Raw genomic sequence first — 25047 nt, 5'->3', positions numbered from 1 at the left:
TATGTTACGCATGGCTGTGCGAGACGTTAACGCGTACGCGCGAGTACAAGAAGAGGCCGAGAAGCGCGAGTCCCTTCGGAAACTTCAGCTCTGCTCTCTTTTCTCCGCGCGATGAAAAGCAGATTGACGGCGCAAGAGCGGCAGGTGCAAGAGAGCCGAAATGGTATTCATCCGAGTCTCTTTAAAAAGTCGTTTCTCTAAACGTCTATCTCTGCTATCGCGGCTGCACCGCGCGCATTCTGCAGCGAGCTTGCATCAAGCCTCGCGCGCAGAGACTTTTGTACGCGATCCATCCGCGGCGGCGGCGACGGCGGCGGCCTGTCCTGAAAACTAGACGGTCCGCGTAACTCGACATGACGACGGCTCCTATTCATCCGCGCATTTCACGCTGAAATAGTGCCGTGCCGACCCTCTCCTAGAACCTACACTCAACGATGGAGAAGCTCGAACTTGGTCGGATGGAAAACTTGAAATGCCTTTAACAAGCCCGGATGACATGAATTCGCGTAGACGTGTGCCTTTGTTGCGTTTAACGATGGATTATATTGCTCTCTCTCTCTCTCTCTCTCTCTCTCTCTCTCTCTCTCTCTCTCTCTCTCTCTCTCTTTCTCTCTTTTATTGTTGATAAAAATTACGATCTGACGAGATTTGACAACATACTAGGAGATAAGAATAAGCAATTTACTCTGCTGCTGTATTTTTGTCGTTTTTAATAACAGTCTATATTTTTACAGCAGTATAGTATATCACGTACGTGTAAGATATACAATCATAAAACACATTTAAAAACGAAATTAAAAATTCTAAAAATTTGTTCTAAAAATTATAGCAAAAGAATATGTTGCTTGTTCAATTTATATCAAATTATACTAGAGAGTTTTCCAATTGAAACACAAAGGGTAGAAGATAATGTCGAGATTGCACGAGGACATTGTTTGGGATAACTATACAATGTTAAAATGTGCACTTTAGCTGAGCTGAGAGTGTGTTCGATGCGCGGATTGATCGCATAAACTGACTACTCGATCTAATTAATCAGCGACCCGCGTTTGTCCGCTGGAAGTACACTACGCTCCATCATTCAAAAAGTACCTCTCTCAACACAAAGCGAGCAATAAGGGCGAATGATCGATTTATATTTCGAACGACGAGATTGGAATGAAACAGTTAATTAATCAATGGCTTAACATCTCTACGAAGTACCTTTATTTCATTGAAATTCACAAGTCAATTTCAAAATTAAGTCACGATTTTCCGTCAGAATCAGAAAGAGGTTCCTTCTCATCAAGACAACAAGAAAAAAATTACGTGTGATCCCGTTCGCGTTTTCCGCGTTACAATCTTACAAAAATATATATACAAGATCTCGTTATATTATATACTTTTAACATAAAAAAGAAAAATTACGCTTTGGACTTGGTTAAGTAAAAAATAGTATTTACCTTTGTGCTTGGTATTGCTGTCATTGGAAGTGGAGTTCGATATTGCTGAAACATAAATAACAGCGTTGAATATTATTCAAACGATACTACATCGTGCACATCAAAGTGACGTGAGATATCTAAAGCGCGCGAAACTGAAGAATGTCTCGAGTCGAGGAGACGCGTTGAAGATTCGTGGCAGTTGTAAGCAAGAAATAACGAGGCGAACAGAGTGTAACATCGCGGATAGGGTCTTTTCAAGTCATACTTTAACTCGCAACTTTGTTTGTGCTTATGTATATTCTAACTCCTTGTTATCTTTTACTTAACGAGTGCACACAATTTTAATGCGCGCACTAGGTGCACTTGGCACTTTGCTGTTTTCAGGGAACCGATTCACATATTGGACAGGTACTAACCCCCCCAGAGTTGAGTGTATACAAGAACTTTCTCAGAGAGCTGTGATTCCGAATCGGAGAGGCGTATCTCCGTAGTCGCGGGAATATATTTTGCGAAATATTGTTTTATTCATAAGCGCGCGAGCACTTTTAAGAATAATAAGGTCTGAGCTGTGCCTCGCGCCTCGGATTTCACTCGGTATTTCGTAAAAATTCCAACTATTTTACACAGCTGCTGCTTAATAAGCTGCAGCCAGTGCACGAGCTACGCGAGCGAGCTATTTTACTGCTATTTTGTCGAATCCGATATGCCAGAGAGTGTCTTCTATATAAATATATATAGATATTTATATAGAGAAAATAATGTAATTTTATTACAATTTAATTTCGCTAAGCATCATTTAATATGAAATTCATTACGGGAATTCATTTCTCTCTTTCTTTGCTATGTAGAAAAATAGCAAAAATTTTAGATGAGAAATACTATAATTACACTTACGATAGACTTTAATGCTGCCGTCAGTGTCGCCCAGCGAATTTCTAGAGACACATTTGTACGAACCGTAATCCGCCGGACTGACGGAGTTTATCGTCAGTTTCATGTGTATTTTGTACGCGTTATCTTTCAGCACTGGCTCGTATTTTCCTCCTGCAACAAATTGCAATTCCGTTAGTAATGCGCTGCACAGTTTTATATATTTTACCGCTTTGTTTTTTTCCTTGTCGACAAAATAAAAGATAAATTTTCTCGAATTGTGCACACGGCGCGGCGCGACGCGGCGGTCGCCGAATTATATAGATTGAATTAGAGCGATATCTCAAAAAAGCGATACGTGGACATTATATATCCGCGCTCTTTGCCCCAATTTCAGAAAAATCACGTTTAAATCAACTAGACACGTAAGCGTATACCGAAATAGACAAAAAAAAAAGGAAAAACAAAAAAATTCGCTTTTCCGTCATGTGCTGTCAGTCACGTCCGCTCGGGGTTACCCGTCATTCCCTTGACGTGATTTACTCTTTTGGGTGGAGCTTGAAAATAGAAGTACGACCGAATCACGGTATTTTTATCGGAATATGCGGCGGTAATCGAGGGCTTTTAAATGACCGTCTGTCCTTCGTGCATCTATGGTATGTGGGTCAACCGCGGTGCGGTGACAATACGAAAAATTTCATAGAAACGACTCGCAGCACACTACGGCCGTAGTCTCCTTTTATAATAAAACGCACGGTTGGATGAGAAAGCCGGAATTTAACAGAAAGATCTGTTTTCTAATTATTTTCTGCTGGAAAAGTTTGGGCGATTTAATAAGTGGTTGGCACGATTTATTTGGACGTTATCTATAACTCAGGAAACTTTTTCTCTCGCGCGTCCCGTGATTGATTTTATAGACGTGGCTTTTTTTATTTATCTACAAAAAGAGAACGAAAGAGATTAGCGCAAACGTTTTTAGAAGGATAATAATTCAATAAAGATAATAAAATACAGAGTTTGTGCGACACATATATAAATCTTATAAAAGTTATATAGTTATAAAAAATTTATGCTGATTTTATATGTACTAGAGTACTAGAGGATTATACACTAATATCGAAAATTATATTATTCGATTGTCACTTGTCTAAAAATATATGCGATATTCAATTATAAGCTGCAAATAAAAAGTCGCTAAAATTTTTATATATGTATTAAGATCTCCGGGTGGATTTCGTATGATCATTATGAACGTTTTTTTATACTGAAGTATCGGTTCTTCTATTAACTCCTCGTAACGTTATATATATACAATTTACGATCCCTGTCCTGATTCTCCTATAAACGTGTCATAACAGCATAAAATGGTGAATATCGACATTCGCGATCACGGAGAGCGCATTATCCGTTCCGAGTCCATTCTGAGGTGAATCCAAAGTACGTTCCGTTCACGACTGTATCCCTTTTATTGTTCCGTTTTGCATTCCGCGCCGGGCGCTTTTCGCGCGAGATACCATCTGAAGATACCGTTTTCGAATCTTACGAGCCGAGAACTACCGGAAGCACCGTTGAATGGTGCCGATCGAAACAGAAATTACGTTAACTTAAGATCACCGCGCGTCGAATACCGAACTAGCGTTGCGATAGACGACGCGACAGACGGACTATCTTCCGACCTGATTGACCTATTGTGACGTTTTACCTTCGACAGTCATGAGAATTCGTAGACGACTGTCGATCTCAGCGGCCGTTTCCGGCCCGAGATGGAACGTCGTTTATTACGTCGCCGATCGGTAGAGGCGATTTGCCGGCCGTTTTGATAAAACGCGGGATCTAAGCTACTTGGATGGATTATGCATGCTATGTCACGGGCAGATGCAAAGCATCGAAATCGTCCGATCCTCGAAGAGTTCAAATTGTTCAAAACTCGAAGATGAGCTATGATTTCTATTTTCAATAGAATAGAGACATGCAATACGAAATTATTACGTTTAAATTATATTTAAAAGCGGATATTATAAAGTAAAATTAAATGAAGATGAAAATATCTATTACGAAAATATCACTCTTAAAAAATATGATCAGTTAAAATAATTCGTAGAATCTGCTCATTAAATATTCGTTGAAAATGTTCATTAAAACAGAGGAAATTTTTGGATTATATTATTATATGTCAATATTATTTTTGAATTATATTTTACTAAATTTATATCAATAAAAGATTTAAATAAATTTCGCAAATATTAAATATATAGAAGTAATAAAATAATATTTTTTATCATTGTTCAAATCAGGCTATTTTTTTACAAAAATCAATAATTCATTATAAAATTTCCATATATGAGAACTTAAAGATGTGATAAAACTTTCTTTCATGCCATTTCTCAGATTGAAAAGAAAAGATTATTGAGATGACAACTTTGCCCTTGTGAAAATGCTTTTGTAAAAATTGTTCGCCTTGATGTTAGAATTTGACGATGGCTGTCAGTTTGGGCGCTTGTTTCCGGAGGAGGAATTCCGTTTCTATTGTACTCGCCATCGACGAAGGCTATTTGAAGGCGATCTGATTTGTATAAGGCAAAACTTGAATTATGCAGAGTGAGTCGTCAGAAAATATAGGTTATTGAAATCATCTTGACGTATATAGCAGTAACATTAATAGTGAATAACTATTTAATAAAGAGAGATCTACGGTTTTTATGAAGAAAAAATCTTTGTCATCAATTTTTATTGTACATATCTTTTAATTACATCTCCTTTGAGCTTTATTCACATTTTTAATATTTCTATTTCTATTTTTGTAAGTTATTTCTGTGTGTGTAGCGGTTTGGTTTTACTTTTTTATTTTTTAACTCACAACAGATGTATGTTGTTGTGTATTTTTTACTACACAGGTGAGTCGCATAGTTCGGGAAAATTTACATTTGTTCCTGCTTTGCTCTCAATTATTAATTTCGCTTTTGTTGAACCTTGCACTTGATAGAAATTTTTTCGCACAACATACTACATTTGCGACATACACCAACGGATTTTTCGAATGTGTATTATGTTTTCGAGTTGTCTTTTCCATTGTTTTGGATACAATGATACAACTGATATTTTACAAAGACGAGACGGGCTGGTACGTGATAAGTCTGGCATCATAATAATTAATTTTTAATGTTTCGATGTTTTTAACGATATTTATATCTACTGATTATAATATGACACTGACGTCTCACTTTATTTATTTTATTGATCACGATCATTTTATTTATACAATTGTTTGCGTGACATCATCTGTGATGTTTTGCAATGTGGTCCAGTTTTATCGTAATAATAAATTTATACATACTATCGACTACTATTATTCTTGCAATAATTTCATGACTTGCATTGTTTTGTTCAATTTTATATTTTATATTTTATAGTAAACTGTTTACTATTGCTAAGGATCTGAATGGGATCGAAACGGTTTGGTACGTTACATTTTTTTTATCCCATGCAAAAAATATTACTATTTACTGCGTTCACGTTTTAATTGGCCTTTCTTCTTTATCATTAGAAAAAAATCTCCCTTTTTTTTTAAGTTAATATTGAAAAATATCAAGCGTATCGAACTCGGCTTTTCATTTTATTTCACATGTTTCGTCAAATATTTTTATGCAAATTAATTTGTAATTCGGAAAAAAGCTAATATATAAAGCCAGATGATTCCCATTTTTACTTGATTGACCAATATCTCGTAACTTTTCTCTAGAATACTCTACGAAATTTCTAGATTCGACGTCGACACCAAGAGCTATTTCCGATCTAAGCGACGAGTTCGACGCTATCTACCACGGCATCGATCACGATACGTCTTGTTAGAACGCGTGAAATCGCTTCCAATCATTTTTCCAGTCACGCCATTCGTCCGACATGCATCCCGTGTGCTCCATCGCTCGCGTTATTTCTCATTGCGCCCATTGTAATCGTTAAGGCGAATATATTACTGTGTTGTTTGTGCAATGCCGCGATACGTCTCTCGCCAAAGTGCAATCTCATCGAAATAACTTAACACAATCCGACGACAGAAACAAAGCGTCAGTCCATTATTAGCTTTGATCACGTTCAGTCAATAGTCGAGCGTAAATAAAAAAAAAAAAAAAGGGGGGGGGGAAGTGTGGGGGATGAGCAATCTCGCGGATTGACATCAGACGGTCAAAAGCGAACGCGGGATGAAATTTTTACAATCACGTCCGTTTCGCCGGACGTTCTGTTTATTTGAATGCTTTCAATTAGACGCAAATGGAAATTGGCTGAAGAAATGAAAGAAACACAGAATGTACACGAGCGTGCAATTCGAATGCAACGTTTTCACCGCTTCGGGGCTAGCTCCAGAATTCATCCCAAAGTGCACTACAATGTAACGAATATATAACCATAAAACAAAAAAAAAAAAAAAAAAAAAAAGAAGATAAATAAGACCGCTATGCTTTTCTCAAAAATGAGTTGACAGCGATCGTCACAACACAATAATTTTTAATTATGTGTCACAATTCTTAGAAACCTACTCGTTTTTTATGCGCCGTTGCTACCGCGACTATCCGTAAGATCAAACATCTAGTTAAATTTTTTGATAGCGCTTGTTAATTGTTAAAAATTTATATATCGCTCGAAGAATCTTTGTATTACATAATTTATTTGGCAGACGAGTAAACTGTATATGCGATCGCCTTTATGTAATTAAAACTTTTATTCCGTTTTGCTTTACTGCTATTAATCCCATTAATTCTATTAATTAGCGTGCGTTCGGAGTATCGAAAAAAGAAAGATATCTTTAAATTCCTTTATAAATAAAATCCTTTAATGCCATTTTATTCATGAATCCAATCTGGAAAGTTAATTCCCTAAATGAGTTTCTACTGGAAACGCGGCGTTGCTTTTAATTTACACGCGGTCCAGCCTTGTATATCTTGGAAATAAATGCAGAAGGAGGTAATATGGCGATTACAAGAGGCAATCTAGTTTTTAATACCGTTAGATTTATTTATTTAAGCAGTATACCAGCAGTACACGGCGCCGGCGGCGCGAACATCTCGCGCGGCTCTCTTCTTTCGGGCCGTTTATTTGACCGGAATTAGCCTCTGAATAATGCATGCGAATCCCGGTAGCACGTTAAAGGTATAACACGATTTTATCTGGCATTTATGAGGAAGGCTAAGGACGCGCGACGAGTATGTATATGAACGCCAAACACGACCGGGATCGCCCTTTTCTGCGTCGACCGTTATTACATCGTCGTCGCCGTTGTGGTTAGCATTTGCATCTGTATCGAACGCAATAATGTTGCGCACAATGCGTGTTTTGACCTCCGATCGTGTTAACACGTAATCCCACGTCCGAAGATTTCTGTCAGCTGTTTAAATGAGATTGAAAAGCCGTAAGCATGTTTCCTACAATAACGTAGTATAACGTAATATAACGTGTTATATTCAAAGTATAATATACAATACAATAGTATATATATGTATACGTACATCGTGCGCACTAATACGGCATAAAAGCATACAAGAGAAATACGTCATAATAATTCATTGTTGTATATCATAATTCATCGTTCGCGTCGTAACTTTCGATCGTTGGACGTCTAATGAACGTGATATACTATGTTTTTTCATAATACGCTTAATTCTCGGCCGTAAAAGAGCGAACGCCATAACCGCGCAGCTTCCTCCGGTGATTAAATGTACTCGACAGGAGTCACGTAAATATACGTGCGTGTGTGTGTGTGTGTGTGTGTGTATGCGTGTATCGCGATACGAGAAAAAAGATATGAATCCGAAAAGGGATGGCGAATCGATGCAAAGTACTAAAGCCGTCTTTTATAGACGACGTATAAAGCAGAGCGAAACGCTTATATTCGCGCATCGCCGGTGTGCGTGTTTATGCGTTCGGTATGGAACTTTCATTATTCAGAGGGTTCGTTAACAACCAGTTATTTTCCTTCCTCGCAAATACACACTATGTAGAGAGGAGAATACGCGTCGGGGGTGTAATTATCTTTCTCTCTCGCGGAGTTATATGAATCATCAAAAAGCGCGATAGGTGCGTGCCGTGAACAATGCATTATATTAGAAAATTGTAAAGTCATTCCACTTTCTACTATAGTCATGATTCTTTCATGAGACTCGTATCTTATGAACAAACTCTTATTATGCAATCGCAACATATCGTGCGATAAAATATGTATCGTACAAGGTTTCTTTCATTAGTCGCGCACAAATTTCATATCGAGTCTGATTTGGTTTTTATCTAATTAAACAAATTATTTATTACTTTAGCAGATCTCTTATTTTATTAATACTCACCTTGCGGCACAATCTTGTCTTGATCTCTGGTCCAATAATTGATAGATTTCGGAAATGCTTCCGAGTAGCATTCGAGAGTCAGCTTCTGACCTTCACGGGCACCTACTAACTGATTTTGAACCCAAATCATTGGTGGAACTGAAACAATTACGACATTAAATTACAAATTGCATGTCATTTTTGTAAGTAAATTCTTGGCAAGAGGATAGTCACAATTGCTTTTAATAATTATTTTTTACAATTATTTTCGATATAAATGTAAAATATTCTCCTTTATATTTATTTCATATTCTTTTTTATATATTTCTGATAATTAAAATAACAATTTTTGATATTTAATATTTTATACAAATATATCAATTAATTATTTACACTTTATGATAATAATTTGATTCAAATAAATAAAAAGCAATGTCTTATAATATAATTTAAGCTGAGATTAAATTTAATTTGAGATAAAATTCCTGTAATAGGGAATATACATACAATGCACAGTAAGCATTATTCTTTTACTGACAGAGGGTGGTACGCCATTAGATGCGATGCATAAATAGGAACCCATATGCAGGCGGTTTACTTTTGTAATATTAAAGCTCGAGCCTTCCACGCTCGCCGCTGTAATCAGAGAAAATAATTATTATTACACAAATATATATTATAAACAATTATATATATATACATATATACTATCAGTTAGAACTCGAGACTCATTCTGCAGAATATTCCGAGTAAAAAATATGTTTATTGCAGAATTCATTGAAGGAGAGAAATTTCATTTGTCAGTAAGTAATGAAAAAAAAAAGTGTGAAAATTTTGTCGAGCAAACGGAATTACAACTGCATATTGGAAAGGTATCAATAAGTTTGCAACGAGAATTTCCGTGAGAAATATGATCGATGTTATCGGTGATAAATCGAGGTAGATGTAAAACTTTTACGCTATGACATCAAATGCTTTTTGGTGTCAATCGATTTTTGCATGAAACATGGAACGTCAGACCTCAGTGGAATTCGGCAAATTTTTGTTTTTTTTATTCTCGGGAATGTGTTACGGTTTTCCGGAATTTCGATAAAGTTATAGCTATAGACAACTCGGTGCATGGGAAAAGTGCGTGATGCCGGATCGACGAGTCGCTTTGATGTCGCTTCGATATTTTTATTAGCACTGGCAGACCGAAACTGTAGAATTTCCGAAAAACTTCGCAATTACATTTGATTAAAAAAATATTGTTCCCTCTATAATATATATTGTTCCGTTTGCTAGCTTTTAATTCTCAATAACCTATATAAGTTTAAGAAATTAAAATAATCGTTTTTTAAATAAATAGAAAAAAAATTTAAAGCAATGATAAATAAATTACTCCAAAACGATTCTATAATTCGATCAGCGGCTCAAATAACGTCGATAGTATTTCTTTATACTTTGCATTGGAAATTTCATTTTTAACCGTGTTCATCCATTTCAGTGAAGTTTGCGAAGTATATTCGTGCAATTTTTTTTTTTTTTTTTTTTTTTTATGTCACTACCGTTACCGGCAACGCACGCGACGGAAATTGGTTGCCAAAGTTCCGTCACTTATACATTTCAATTTAGAAACGAATTGAATTGCGTTTAGATTCTGTATGTCAGGTGAAGTTTCGAATTTTATGTAAAATTTATTATATTATCTTCTTAACATCGAAAGATTTTATCGCAAGAATAATAATGACACCGATTCTTCTCGCGTACATGACAGAAATACATGCGCGAAAACTTTTGCCATTTTATCAATGTAACCATTATCGCCAGCGAAGAAGGACCACTTCCGCGCGCTAAAATGCACTGGGAAAATGTGCAAACTGCTTTGACGAACGACCGCATAATGCAGCAGCTGCGGACTCGATTGCCAGAAACTCCAACATGTGTGCAACCTCTATAAAGCATTTTAAATTATACTAATATACCGACAATGGATGATAATAAATAAAACATACTGCTACCCCTTCCCGACTACTATTAAATTCTCTCAAATTTGAAATATTTCATAAATTCTTGTTGTTCATAAAATATATTTAACAATATTAAAATCAATGAAATGAAAGATAAATATGACATCAAATTCCCTGAACATTTCATATGTAATTATAATTAATTTGAAATATAAATTAACAAATATGAGCGAAAGTGATTGAAGTTGGTTTGTATCCTTTCTCCCTGCATTCGAAATTCAAATAGCAATTTACAGAGAGTCGTTAAACTCTGGCAACACAGTTTGGAGACCATCTGCATTACAAGGTGCAAATTCAGTTTACTTATCCAAAAGTTTAGGCAGTCTATAGCTATGTCTCTCTCTCTCTCTCTCTCTCTCTCTCTCTCTCTCTCTCTCTCTCTCTCTGCTCTCTCTCTCTCTCTCTCTGCTCTCACCACAATTAAATCTGTCAGAAAATTTATACCGCGTTTTAATACATAACTGATTAAATGTCACTGAAAAAGACGCAGCAATTAATTACATCGTGGATACAAATAAAATGATAAAAAAAAACTTTAAAGCACGCAGGCATCTCAAAGAAAAATTTATACAAAATGTAATTCAAGAAGCACGATGACAGATATGACATGATATCGGAAGCTAATGAAGCTAATTTGCTCGAGCTCGAAATCCATCGAGATAAGATTACATACTGCATCGAACTTGCAAATAATTTAATAATGCTTCACAATGTAATAATATCCTAATCACAATAACGTTGTAGTATACATAATTAAATTATTATAGTAAAGTCAAATCTCTCTAACGTGCGAGCACGTATCAATTAAGATTCTCAGAGAAAAATTGTTCTAGAAGAGAACCAACATGGACTCTCTATTTCGAAGGGCTATTCATCACGTACATAGTATCTTCCTTTCTATACGCTATACATATCTTATCGAATTATAGCGTAAACGCGAAACTATGGATGACGTAATCGTTCGGTTTAAAGTCGATCCGGTTGTTTATCGGGCCCATAACGTATAGGCAGACCGCGCATTTACCCCAGGTATATCGCGTATCGTGTGCTCGCTGTGTTTGCCAATTTCAATGCAAATATAGAAGATCTTCTCGGTCTCGGCAAACGTATCACCTCGCTCTAACCTATTGGTCTTGCCACGCGGTGTGTGTTTGCGCTCCCAAGTGGCCGCCACCAAGCCACTAGCCAGGCATGATACTGCCTGGTTGCAACTGCGATGCCGAAGCTGCGAGATACACTCTCGCGATGCAGTTCAGCCCGCGCCAATGTATCCTCCGCGAACGTAAATCTTTTTTTCAGGCGGTGCCTTTACGGCTGCGTGTGCGACGAAACGAGCTTTTGGCGCGTTGCCGCGACGTTTAGGGATGTTAACGGGATATTTACTCGATTCGGGCTATCCGAGTTTGCGTACTCGAATAGTATCCTTTTGAAGGTTCCATTTATCTCTCTGCCAGAAATGAAAAATAATTTACACCCCATGCGATATTTATAAATACTTGAAACTTGTCCTCTCTCTCTCTCTCTCTCTCTTTTTCTCTCTTTCTCTCTCTTCACTTTTCAAACGCGTTTATCAGACAAATTAAATTATATTTCTAAAAAGTTTCACGTATATGTCCCTTTTACAAGTCGACTGTAAAAGTTACAAACTTTATAAACGAAGCCCTCCTTTCGCTTTTGTATGCTTACATGCTACAGTCTCGTTCACAGTCTCATATATAAATTAAAAAAAAAGCACTGAAATTAATGTGCTTTATAACGGAAATATCCGGTTGTAAAGTAGAAACGTAGTAGGAAAAGTTTATAAAGAACTAAGAGGAACTCTCCTCAACGGTTTTGCGAGGCAAATGTGGAGCGCAGAAATTTCATGATCGTTCTGTACCGAGCTAATGACGTATATAAAATACGCGGTACACTTTGGAGCGAGAAACGCATTCTCAAAGAAGAGTTAAAAGCACAACCCCGAAAAAGACCGCATTGCAAATGATCGTCGGTTGCACTCTCCATCGAGAGAGTATCAAACGCCGCGTCTTTCGCTCGTCGTATTCGATTAGTTCTCGCAGTAATGAAGCATCCGACGATGATGAGAACGAGTGAGACAGAGAGAGAGAGAGAGAGAGAGAGAGAGAGAGAGAGAGAGAAAGAGAGAGCGCCATCTTAATTCAACGAAATTTGCCCGACTTTATCGCCTGACTGCGAATTACGCTCGTTCGCGGGCAACTCTCGTTAAAACCAACCTTCCTCTCCGTTCCCGAGCTGAATTTGCTGACCGTCCTCGCGTCGCCAGGTGATGTTAGGCGCCGGGGAGCCGGTCGCGGCGCAACGCAGGGTCACGTTCCGCCCCTCCATCACAACCATGTCCGTGCTGGTATCATAGTCCACGATGTCGGGCGGCACTGTCGGCAGAAAAGTGTGCGACATGTTAGAATATTGCATTTCTAAATAAGTAAGCTGTAAATGCAAAAGATTTATAAAAAAGAAAAAAGTATTTTGAGATAATAAATTGAAAAGAAAGAACCCAAATATATATGTCACGCTTTTAATATTACATTTTGATTGTTTCAATTTTTATACAATGGTGTATAAAAAATTTATTCAACGAGAGAAAATCGCGGACTGTGGTTATATAATTTTCTAAAATTGCCTTTTGCGAAAAGCTATTCATTTTAAAAACAGTATCAGAGATTCAATAGAACGTTAGATAGAAAAGTACATTAAATCAAGGAAAATCGTGAAATTGGATCATCGCTATATTTGTCTTTAATCCTCCTAATGGACGTACCTCCTTTGAACGTATCAGAATCATACGTTATTTAATAAGAACATTACATTCGGTAACTGGCTACCAGAAATTAGACGATATCGTTAAGGAAGCGTGCACGGGAAGTAATAAATTCGATCTTCGTTTACCAATGCAACTCGTGAATACAAACTCTCTTGCCGTAACATTTAATACGCAACAATAACGCTCGTAAGTTAGCTCTCGCAAGCAGTAAAGGGTGGACAAGTATATCTGCTCGTTCATAAATCAGCCGGCATGGATTTAGTTCTCTGCATGCGCCGAGAGGGTAGAAACTGCAAACGGCACGTGCATACGCCACGCATGCAGGCTGCACGTAATAAAGTACAGAACGATAACGACGCGGGCACGACGCATCCGCGTCATCTCCGGCGGAAGCGAACTCGCGCAATGCACCCTACCTACTAAATGTCTGCACGGCCGGACCTTCATATATACGATTAAAGAGGGAGATCTGAAGGACATTTCTCGAGTCTCGTATGACTTTCTGAGATTCGAATAATAACGTCGAGTTGCGCCAAGTTTAGGATAGCCTGGATACTTGCATCGAGAATACTTGGATCCACATATGTCTGGCTACACACACTTACACACACACACATTTCGCTTTATATTCATTTTCAAGAATTTCAAAATCCACAAATGGTCACGAGATTGCTTGACGCAATTTTCTAAATTCGGTTGAAAGCACGTGGATTAAAAAATTCATGCATAAGTATACAGCTGCGATTATTATATCTCCGCGTTACTTTGCCCTACGGCTCTCGTACGAAACGACGATTCTTTACGATCAGCGATCCGGAAAGAATATTAGCGCGCGACACGCGTGCGACTCCCACCACGGTCGTTGCGGATATCATAATTCGAATGTGGCCTGGTTATCCCGCGGCCAAGCTTTTCCATTTGGTTCGCCCGTTAAAGTCGACCTGAACTCTCTCTTCCTTTATTTTCTCTCTTTCACTCTTTCATACTTAATTTCTCCTTCTCTCTTTCAGGGCGTTGAACAAACGCGTCCCTCGCGAGTAATGTCTTACTAGATTCGCCTACACGAGAATCGGGGCCAGAAGGCTGCATCGGTTACCGAAGGGAGGAGCAGGACGGGGTTGACGGGGTCGATTTTATTCCGCCCTACGGCCGGAACTCGATTTGCGGTTGAGTGCCCGTATGGGTGATGCTGAATTGGCGGGTCAAAGCTAGAGTCTCCACCCGCCATCGGAACCCGCTCCTCTTCCGCTGGCCCTATCGTCTGCATCACAGTCGAACATTTGTTCGTTCGTTCGTTCGTTCGTTCGTTCGTTCATTCATTCATTTCACCCTACGCATCTATTTGGACACTATGCAAATTTCAATACCGATATAACCTGTGGCAATCGATGTGTCCCGCGCACTATTTGAGAGAGTGCACTATTTGTGCTAATATTAGAAATGAGAACAATAATATATATTAAATATCAATACGCATACACACGTATGTATACATAAACTTGTACGTAATTGCATATATTATTTAAAAAATGATAAAACTAATTGTTACAATTCTACTATAATGTCTACTAATTAGTAGACATTAGGAGATAAATATTATATAATATTTATAACAATAATAATGAAAAATATTATTAATGAAAAGTATTGCAATCATAGAGATTTTTGACAGATAAGATTTGGCATTCTCGAAAAAAATTACAAAAATATTATTTAAATCTTACTTTTAATATGTAAAATTAATTAATTAATGAATTTGAAGTTTTCCTAAACTGAAATTTACACACAATCTAGTGATTTATATCATCCGATTTCTCAAGTCGATGTATTCAGTGAAAACTTTACAACAAATTGGGCGCTACCGCGGTTGCAATCCGCTTTTACTCCTCCATTCCATCTACCGCTCTGCTGTTTTGTAACCCCACAGACGCTAAACTACAAAACAAAACTCGGCACAATCGCTCATGCGGCTGCTACCGTTTACCACCACATCAATCTGAACCCAAATCTTACTCCCTTCACTTAACTATATATATAAAGCATTATTTCAATACCTGCACGAATTCACCTACTTTTTGTCTTTGCATTTACATTACGACAGAGCTTTTCCATATAGCTTTTCTATATAGAAAAATATATATAAACGGATAATGAATTTTAAAAAGTTTATCGACAACATCATGAAAGAAGTTTTTATAAAAGTTATATAGAGCTACACGTAACAATAATGGATAGACACTTTTATAAAATATAGCGATCAGGATTATATTACTGATTGTTAAATATATTGATGGAGCCGGCTGTTCCTCTGTTTTATTTCACATATCCGTTTTACATGTCTACCGTTTATCTCATGTATTATATACACATACACACACACGCACGCACGCACGCACGCACGCACGCACGCACGACGATAAGCCGTCCCGCTCGGCATCCGTCATCCTCGTATCAATCCATGTTTGGTGCGTCGCTTCTATTACTGTGACATTGTCGGCTCCTGGCTTATATATGCATATACTGAAATATAAAACAATTTGAATATAAAATACGAAACTTAACGATCTTTCACTCTGTTTGAAACCGGACAATTATTTGACATGGATTACAAGCGATAATACTGTTTTTGACAACACGCAGTATTCTCTCACGATTCAAGCAGGACGATATAGATATTATTATAATCTGCTGATGAAAGGCCGTGGAGAATGTGCTGCTGACATCTGCGCGACTCTATATACATATAGCGCGTTATCTTGTGTAACAATAACCATATGCAAATAGGTCTTCATTTATTATAGTGTTGCTGAACACCATTCGGAATTGATATACGTCTGCGATATGTTCCTACTACACCGCACAGTTTATTCACATTGTTCTGCATGGTCTGTGTCTGGTTATGATACCGTTCTACGGGTCGCGGGGAAATTCTATATATTAAAGCAAACCCCGCTATATCGCGTATCAACCTCAATCCGCCTCGCCCATTCCGTTTACCGGTAACAACCTTCTCTCGTCGGTTCGGAGTCCTGGAAACTCACCACTCCTCAACGTGACTATGCACTTCGTTTCATCTAACGTTGTTTCTACAACTCTGAGGTTACCAGACGAAATGATCCCGGTCAATTTTAGATAACAGTGGCTTTCCTTAAATCCCTTCTACATTTGCTAATGTTTTACATTACCGCAACATACTCGACATTTTGGGTACAGTTACTATATTTAAATTCTGCTCTAATAATTAAAAAGAAAAAAAAAAAAAAAAAAAAAAAACAATTGGTAAAATGTACATATATGTCTCGCTGACAAGATTTCAGAAGGTTTCTCTTTCGCTAAAATATCTCTCCGTAATGTGTTTAATTTTAGATATTATTTTTCATTTATCCGACACTATAAGCAGAGAATATTAGAAAATCTTTCTTTCTTTCTCTCTCGGCTAAATGACAGCAATCAGATGTTCCGTTGCATTCTGTGCTTTTTGCGGCACAAACGTCCTTTCTTTTCTCGAGCAGTGCTGAGGCAAAAATCCTCGAGCGAGGTAGACTTGTATCAGGTATCAATCCAACTCTATCTCGTCTATCCTCTCTACCCCGTAACAACCTCCGCCACTCCAGATTCTCTTGGACTAACCCCTGACCAATGCGCACTCGTTTCGCGGAACGTCGTTTCTACCGGTGCAACTGACGTTGAGTAGCGCGGGCTCGGGTTTAAAAAGTGCGGTGCATCGGACGAGCGCCGCAAGCCGAGCGTGGCTTAATTTCGATGCGTAAATCGAAACGGTCAGCGCGGGACGGTAAAGGGGGATGAAGGGGCGAGCGGGGGGGATTGCCTCACGTCGAAACACGACAAGCCACGTAGCGAAGTTGGAAATTCGTTCCGGGCTCGAAAACGACGTTGTAACGAGTGCCGCCTGCAGGGCTATTTGAAGTGGGTCTTGGTAAATCAGCTGGGAAATAGACTCACCAACGGGGGAGAAAAGTTTGGCGGATTTATTTCTGAATTCGCCTGGTTAATCCAGAAGTACGCCAACGATTCAAGTTTCTCTAGCGCTTTGCGTCTCGTCATAAGCGAAACGTCAAATGTTCCGGTCGTTAAATGAATTAACTTTACCTTGGTACTTCTATATTACGGTTGAGAGTAGATTGACTCTCGACTTAATTCTTTTTTTTCTTTTTTTTTTTTTTCTTCTTCTACTTCTTTCCCTTTACGATATAGACGACTATAAAACGATATAAGCGGCTATAAACTTGCTCTTCATTTACACATATTTCTTCCCAAACGTTACTTTCTCGAGGAAAGAAAAAAGCGCGATGCATCGGTAACGCACAAAAGGTACGGTACATTTTTATCGAATCGCCGTTTCCGTGAGATACACATAGATTCAGCGAGAAGAAGTTCTTAACGGAACTAAGCTGCACGAGAGCTGAGCAAGAACAGTATCGGCGATGCACTTTATCACAGATAAAATATGCAGCTTACAACTTTGCTGCCGCCGACGAATCGAAGCGCCCACAGAGAGATATGTAGCGCGATTGCTAGAAGAGATTGCTTCGCAGAATTCGCTAACAGTAATCCAATATTGGGCCTCGGCAAACAGTTGGTTTCTTACTCAATTCAAATAACGTATAACGTATTTAAATAAAAACGATATCATCTGACGAATTATTGATTGCGCGAGATAATCGTCGATGATATTTCTGCCGTGACAAAGCTTTTGAAGAAACATCTAACAACGATGAACAAAGCGTGAATTCTTTGCATTTTACATTACGTAGGTACATTCTATTTAACCACTATATTTTCAATATATATGTATGTACACGTATATATATACACGAAATACAATATTGATAATTTTAATTACTAATCTGTTCATATAGTCTCAAAAAGTTAATTAATTTTATCGAAATTATTGGCTCGCGCCAAATTAATGCCTCTCTTTATACGAAGAAAATATAATAAATTTACGCCGCGCCCACATAATTTCGCAACGTTAAATGTTACCGTTCAATGAATGTCCGGCATACTTTATGTAGCACGCGCGTTCGCGGATTACCCAATTAGGGAACGTGCACACCGCTCGTTCGAAAAATATTGGAACTACGTCGGCGCGACGCGACGCGCGAGGGAGACGGAAGAATAGTAAATGCTCTCACGTGCCGAGTAAAACCAATTGTATTTACAACTAAATCACCTAAGTTTATTTTCACAAAAGCAACGTCCTGATTTCGCAAATGGATGATTAAAATGTAACTACCGCGTGCGCGCGCGCGCGCGCGTACCATGGACGAACGCGTGTTCGTGCATCAATCGCGACCTCACTCTGTACCGGTGCCGAGAAACGCGTGACGCGCGGTGTGATTAACACGTATCGCACGCGGTCCGAGCGTGTTGCAACAACAAAGAGGGTTTTATCGGATGCGGGGATTTTGTTTGAACCGGTTTTCCACGGTCGGAAGATATTCGCGCGCGGGTGCGCGAGCTCATGCGATCCAAATAATACGGGCATTATACGAAATGTCATCGGAAGAGACATATATATATATATATATATATATATACATGTATCTACATACGTACACATTATATATATATATATATATATATATCTGGTTTATTATAATGAGTATTAATGGTAGCTTTAACGGGAACAGAATAACGCGGAGTTACAAATAAGTACCTAAGCGCATTAATCACGTCGCGCAATTGTGATTGTTAAACAGAATTGTGATTGGTTCGTTTGTAATATACATATATCCAAAACAACTCTATACCTTCTTTGTACGAAAGCTATTCATGAACGGAGGTCTGCAAGCACACACCGGCACACACATACACACACACACACACACCGGCACACACACACACACACACACACACACACACACACACACACATACACACACACATAATTTATATAGATTAAATATAATTAATACATATTCTCTTTCGCTTTTACGTATACTGTTGCCCGGAGAATATGATGTGCTTCATTTTATATATTTATAATATGATAATATGATATGATTATAATATGATATAATACGGTAATGAATGATGAACATTGCTTCTAATTTCAAAGACGAGTGATATATATAATGTAATCTTTTTAAGCCGTTTTACCTATCTTGCAGAGATCTAAAGAATTTTAAATTCTTTTTCAATATACAATAGGTTTTACTTGTTATCTTCTTTTAAGAAACAAAATAATGATATTATAATTGAATTGAACATTAGCATAAAATAAACGAGAGGGATTCTATATTGAAAAATAAAATTGTTCTCTCGTTCTAATAGCTTCGCGATGTTAAATCTGATATTAATATTAGTCAATGTCTGCTTTCTGTGCCACACAATATAATCACTGGAACAACTAACCATTCTTGGTCACAATAAAGGCAGACGACGTCAATACAAATCTACCGCGATAATCGACCACTCATTGTGTGTTCATGCAGGTAAGTATACGCGCGTATATCGCTCAGTTAAATCGCATATTCGTGATACAAAGAGTATTATGGCTGACGTAGCTTCGATTGCAATTTCGCGAACCAGCAATGCATGGTGCATAACTGACAACTCGACTAGGGAATCATACGCGAAAGATTGAGCCACAAAATTGTTGACGCTGTGTTAGCGCATTGATCATATAGAAAAGATTATTCGTGTTGATGCAGAAAAAAATTTAAGTGATATGTATGAGCTGCCGACGATTTAAAAGCATAGATACGTTAGTGTCCGCAATAATTATGACGATATAACTGTTTTATTATGTAGGTATTTATCGCAAGTTTTTTGTAAATTCAAGTTCTTTTATAAAAAGCCTACAAAGTTGGTTGTTCATAAAACGACTGAATTTACAATATAATTATCTAAACACACACACACATATATATATATATATATATATATATATATATATATATATATAAATTACTTTGTTTTACATATGTTTTCATTCATTTGCAAAAAAAATATATGTATTGTTTGGCAGTAACAAAAATTACCTTATTTAAACAATAGTCGTCCTCTATATATCGTATCATTTTTATGACATCATTGTTTTAAGTACACAATTGAATATTGTATTTATACGAAATAAAAAAAATAAAATAATACATTTCAAACTGAGTTGTCTGTGAAAATTACAATCATTATATTATTTCTTTCATCTCGTATAAATGCAATATTCAATTGAATACTCAAAACAATGACATCGTAAAAGTGATACGACATGTATGACAACTATTATTTGTATAATAGTCATTTTTGCTACTGCCAAATGGAACATATATTTCTGTTGCAAATCAGTATATCATATGTGAAAATATATATATAAAATAATTTTGATTGAAATTTCAATATATTTCTTTGTTAAAAGCATTTCCCTCGTTACACGCAACACATATACTATATACTTGCAAGAAAGCACGTATAAATATAAATTTTATATTTGCACAACTTATTTTAATCAAAGCTCCTACTGATTACTACTGATATTATCGGTCGTATTTTAATAAATAATTAATAAATAATTTGCAGGACAAATATAAAGATTGCGCATAATATAGAGATTTTGTTTTCTGGTAATATGCCGTTGTGGCAAATGATAAACGTACTACGTAAATGTGTGCTACTGATAAACTACAATACTACGCTTATCATGCGCCAGGCAACTATTCTTCGCACCCGGCAGTCAATATGCTTATTTTATAGCACGGTTCCATGCCCTATCTAATGTGCTCTATAAAATTAATATTAATATTTAAGCAGATTTGTTCAATTAGTAAAGAGAGAGCTCCTTGGTAGGAGCGGCTGCCCGAGGTGAATCGCAGAATCACGAGAAGTTATCGATCAAGTTCCCCCCCCGTTCACATTTTTTCCGATATAACGCTATCCGCAACACGAACGGACACAGACTGCCATCAGCTGATCGCAAGTTAATGCGTAGCTATTCTCACTCGTTAGCACGTGCGGACATGCAACGATTCGCGTGGCGGTCAGGCGCCTCGCAGTCTGAACCGGATCGAGGCTTTTCTACTGCAAGTGGAAACATAACGCCCCGCTCTCGTAACCGGTACAGCTCTCGTTCGCGCACGACGTCGGGGAATAATTGGGTCGAATGGAAATAAGAAGAATTACCTTGTATATAGCGGGGAATTTAATTAAAGAAACCAACTCTGAGGCAAAGTATTTAATCGAGATCCTACAATAATCCTGCGGGATAAAATGTAAAACTGTGAGCTTTGTAATATAATGCGAAAGCAAATATAATGCCAAATTATTTAAATGCGAATGATCGTTTGTTAAAATTAAGAACAAAGAAATTTCTTAATTTTAACAAACGAGAGATATATATTTTTTTACACGCGATATATATATTTTAAATTTTATATACTTAATCTTTTTATTATTACTATTATTTTATACATATACACTGAGTCAGTAAAAGTCAAAATGCTGTAAATAGCGAGAGAATTTTTGAAAGTGATTTCTTGATTTTTTTTTTTATAAAATATATATATATATATACATATATTAAAAAATCGAAAAATCACTTACAAAAATTCTCTCGCTATTTACAGTATTTTACGACTTTTATTGACGCATTTGCAAAACAAACATGCACCACCATCGAAAGAGTAACCTCACGCGACGGCGGGTTGTCAGTTAATTAGCACGTGCAAGCTTGCCGCGGTTCCCTGAATAATTCATGGCACGTTGCATTTCATTCGTAGAACACCGAGTTAATCTTCAACAATCACACAGATACGCACATTCATATGTTTCATGTTCGCCAATAAATAGTGTGTATCGTACTATATTTCACGATAAATATGTGTTATCTAATCGGTGATCAACTGATAAATCAAGATGCTTTCTATAGAAATTCTAATTGATCACATCTTATTAAACACGAAGTATCTAAGATGATCAATTGCGGTATGCCGGTCTCTCCACAGGATCGGCAAATGTTTGCTGTTCGAGTCACGACTGTAATTTATGCGTGTACGTACGATTGTCGCATCGATAAATGTGGACATTAATGAGCCTACACTTATTAGCGCTTCGATACTAGGATTAGGAGCGTCATCGAATCGATAGTGCATATCAGTTCTGTCATATTGCATACGCTTTGTGATTACGAAATGAAAGTAGACGATTGTACGATGATAAAATTTTCATCCACGGCAGTAATTCACCGATCATGAACGTACATACGATTACGGTTGAGTAAATTATTAAATCATTCCGGGCATTATTGTAGATCAGATTGCGCTCTGCAATAATTGATAAGGCAAACACAGAGAGAATATATTAATTCCGTCGAGTTTAGATATCAAAGCTCTTATCGCTATTCTTATCGCTAAGGGATGCTTTTAGAAATTACATATTGGTGTTTCGAAATAAATTGTGGAAATAATTGCACAATAAAATATATAAAATTACAATATATATATATATATATATATACAATTCAGACTTTTAGACAAAAGTTAACTCGATTTTTTAATAAATTATTTTATATGGGTAAAATGTATTTTATATTATAAAATGCAATAAAGATAATAACGACTATAAAGAGTCGAGTTATGATTATATCGAAACACGAAAGTACCAAGAAATATACTTCGAAACAAAGGTATCGGTTTGTACGATATCTTTTGTCGGGTATCGCTCACGCCATGAATTCACGCGGGATCCAGACGGGAAATAAAAATAGATGTATCAATTCTTCATAGCTCTGACATTTATAGTTTTCAACGCTTTTCGCAAGATTTATCGAGGTAAAGAAATTTGCACGGATAATTTTCTGGCCGGGCGTTGATGCGAACGCGGAAATTCTTTCAAATGGAAATAACGTAGTGTACTGTATTACACATTTTGGACTGCGAATTGTTCTTTCGTTTAATCCTTAGTTTTACAACTATATGATACAATCGAATAAAGTATAGCAATATAAAGATTAATAAGAAATTCATTTGATATTACTGCCAATCTTGCTTAAAATTACGCCAAATAAACCGTATAAAATGAATTCATATTTGTTAAAAATTATATCGGATAAATTATATGTAACTGTAATATCAGTATACATATAATTGCATAAAAATGCAATTTATATGTGTCACATTAATTTGATCATATTAAAAGTTATTGTCTCTACTCGCGGACAAAATTCTACACATATCACACATCATTCATCATTTATTTCGGCAGATAGTCACGGAATTATCTTTTGAGGAATATCAAATATTTTATTGTATAATGAAACTTTTAATTTAATATTAAAGCAAGCTGACGAGATATCGTTTGAAATTAAATTAAAAATTTATTTTTATATTAAACGCCAGAATAATAGTTTCAAATAATAAATTTGAAATATTAAATGCCACATTCCACAGATAAATACAAACATGATCGCTGGTCAGAGCAAAAAGTTTGCCGCAAACGTGGAACAAGCGAAACGTTCCATTATGTATTTGTTGGTAGCACTTCTCAGCGGTGCTGCAAGATAACGAGAGGAGTGCTTCTCTTCCTCTCTTTCCTCCCTATCTCCCGTTGCCTATCTATCTATGCTTGTACCGTGACGAGATCCGGACAATTCTACTCGGCGGGAGAGACTCGTCGTCACGGTCCGTTGCCATCTTGTTATCTGCCAGAGGCCACGCGAAAAAAGTAACGGGCGAGCGTCAGGATCCGGGAGACGAGGGACAAGGGACGAGGGACAAGGGACGAGGGAGGAGGGAGAATCGGGGAGACGCGCAGTGGATAAAGGATGAAGATAAAAGTGTGTGTCCCCGGTATCGTTGTTGCAGGGCGGACGGAAACGCCGGAAAGTTCGGGCCGAGAGCCGAGAGGCGCGCCGTAGTTCGCTGGAACAATAGATCACTTTGCCAGGACACACGATCCGCAGGACAATCCAGGTCCCTAATCGAAATCAGTCGGTTTCGGGCAGCCGCGAGAGGAGGCGATGGCGCGTTTGTTGCGCGCGACGGAGGATTTATTTACTCGGTACATAAAGCGGTTCAAATGGCACCGGCAGGTATCGCCGTATCAAATTGCTCTATCGGCCATCAAAAAGGGGTATGTGATGGTCCCCCGATCTTCGTCTCGATTCCTACCATTTATTCGCAAAATTCCTGCCTCACCGACGTGGATTTAGATGAGTACTTTTAGACTTTGATTGCTTTCTTTTTTGGAAAAAGTTATTTCACTTTACGAAAACGTTAGAAGAATATCAGAATTTATTATTTTTGCGAATATTATTTCGTAAATCTCGCGCGCGCACTATGTAAAAGTTGTCACAAGTTGTCATCTTTTTTTGTTTTTTTTTTTTTAGATTACACTTTATATGTACATTTAGTGACTTTTAATATGTCCTATGTGAAATATGAGAGATTGAAGCTTTTATTTTTCTTTTAAACTATTTTAAAAGATATATTTAATTCAGAGAGTTGGTAGTTTTTCGATGCGATATACAGGAGGAAAATCTATTTTTCGCTTCTCTCTCTCTCTCTCTCTCTCTCTCTCTCTCTCTCTTTATCTGTTTTCTAATTCCTCTTTACTCAATGCAAGTTCATTGTACCGGTCAAGCAGATGCAAAAGAGTAGAGCTTTTCCATAGTTAATACAGATTCTACATTCGCA

General features: G+C 37.2%; 1 protein-coding gene across 2 annotated transcripts in view; it reads right to left on the bottom strand.

Moving 5' to 3' along the window:
- The window catches only part of LOC140669803 (neurotrimin), a 174157-nt gene that overhangs the window by 4932 nt on the left and 144178 nt on the right, over positions 1–25047 (bottom strand). For both annotated transcript variants that reach the window (XM_072899931.1, XM_072899930.1), the window contains exons 4-8: positions 12849–13007; positions 9113–9241; positions 8627–8764; positions 2319–2468; positions 1443–1487 (exon numbers count right to left, since the gene is read on the bottom strand). In XM_072899931.1, the coding sequence (XP_072756032.1) occupies positions 1443–1487; positions 2319–2468; positions 8627–8764; positions 9113–9241; positions 12849–13007 (621 nt within the window). The remainder of the gene's footprint in view (positions 1–1442; positions 1488–2318; positions 2469–8626; positions 8765–9112; positions 9242–12848; positions 13008–25047) is intronic.

Source organism: Anoplolepis gracilipes, chromosome 9, assembly GCF_047496725.1.
Source record: "Anoplolepis gracilipes chromosome 9, ASM4749672v1, whole genome shotgun sequence".
NCBI classification, from domain to species: domain Eukaryota; kingdom Metazoa; phylum Arthropoda; class Insecta; order Hymenoptera; family Formicidae; genus Anoplolepis; species Anoplolepis gracilipes.
This window is presented reverse-complemented; position numbering and strand designations above follow the sequence as displayed.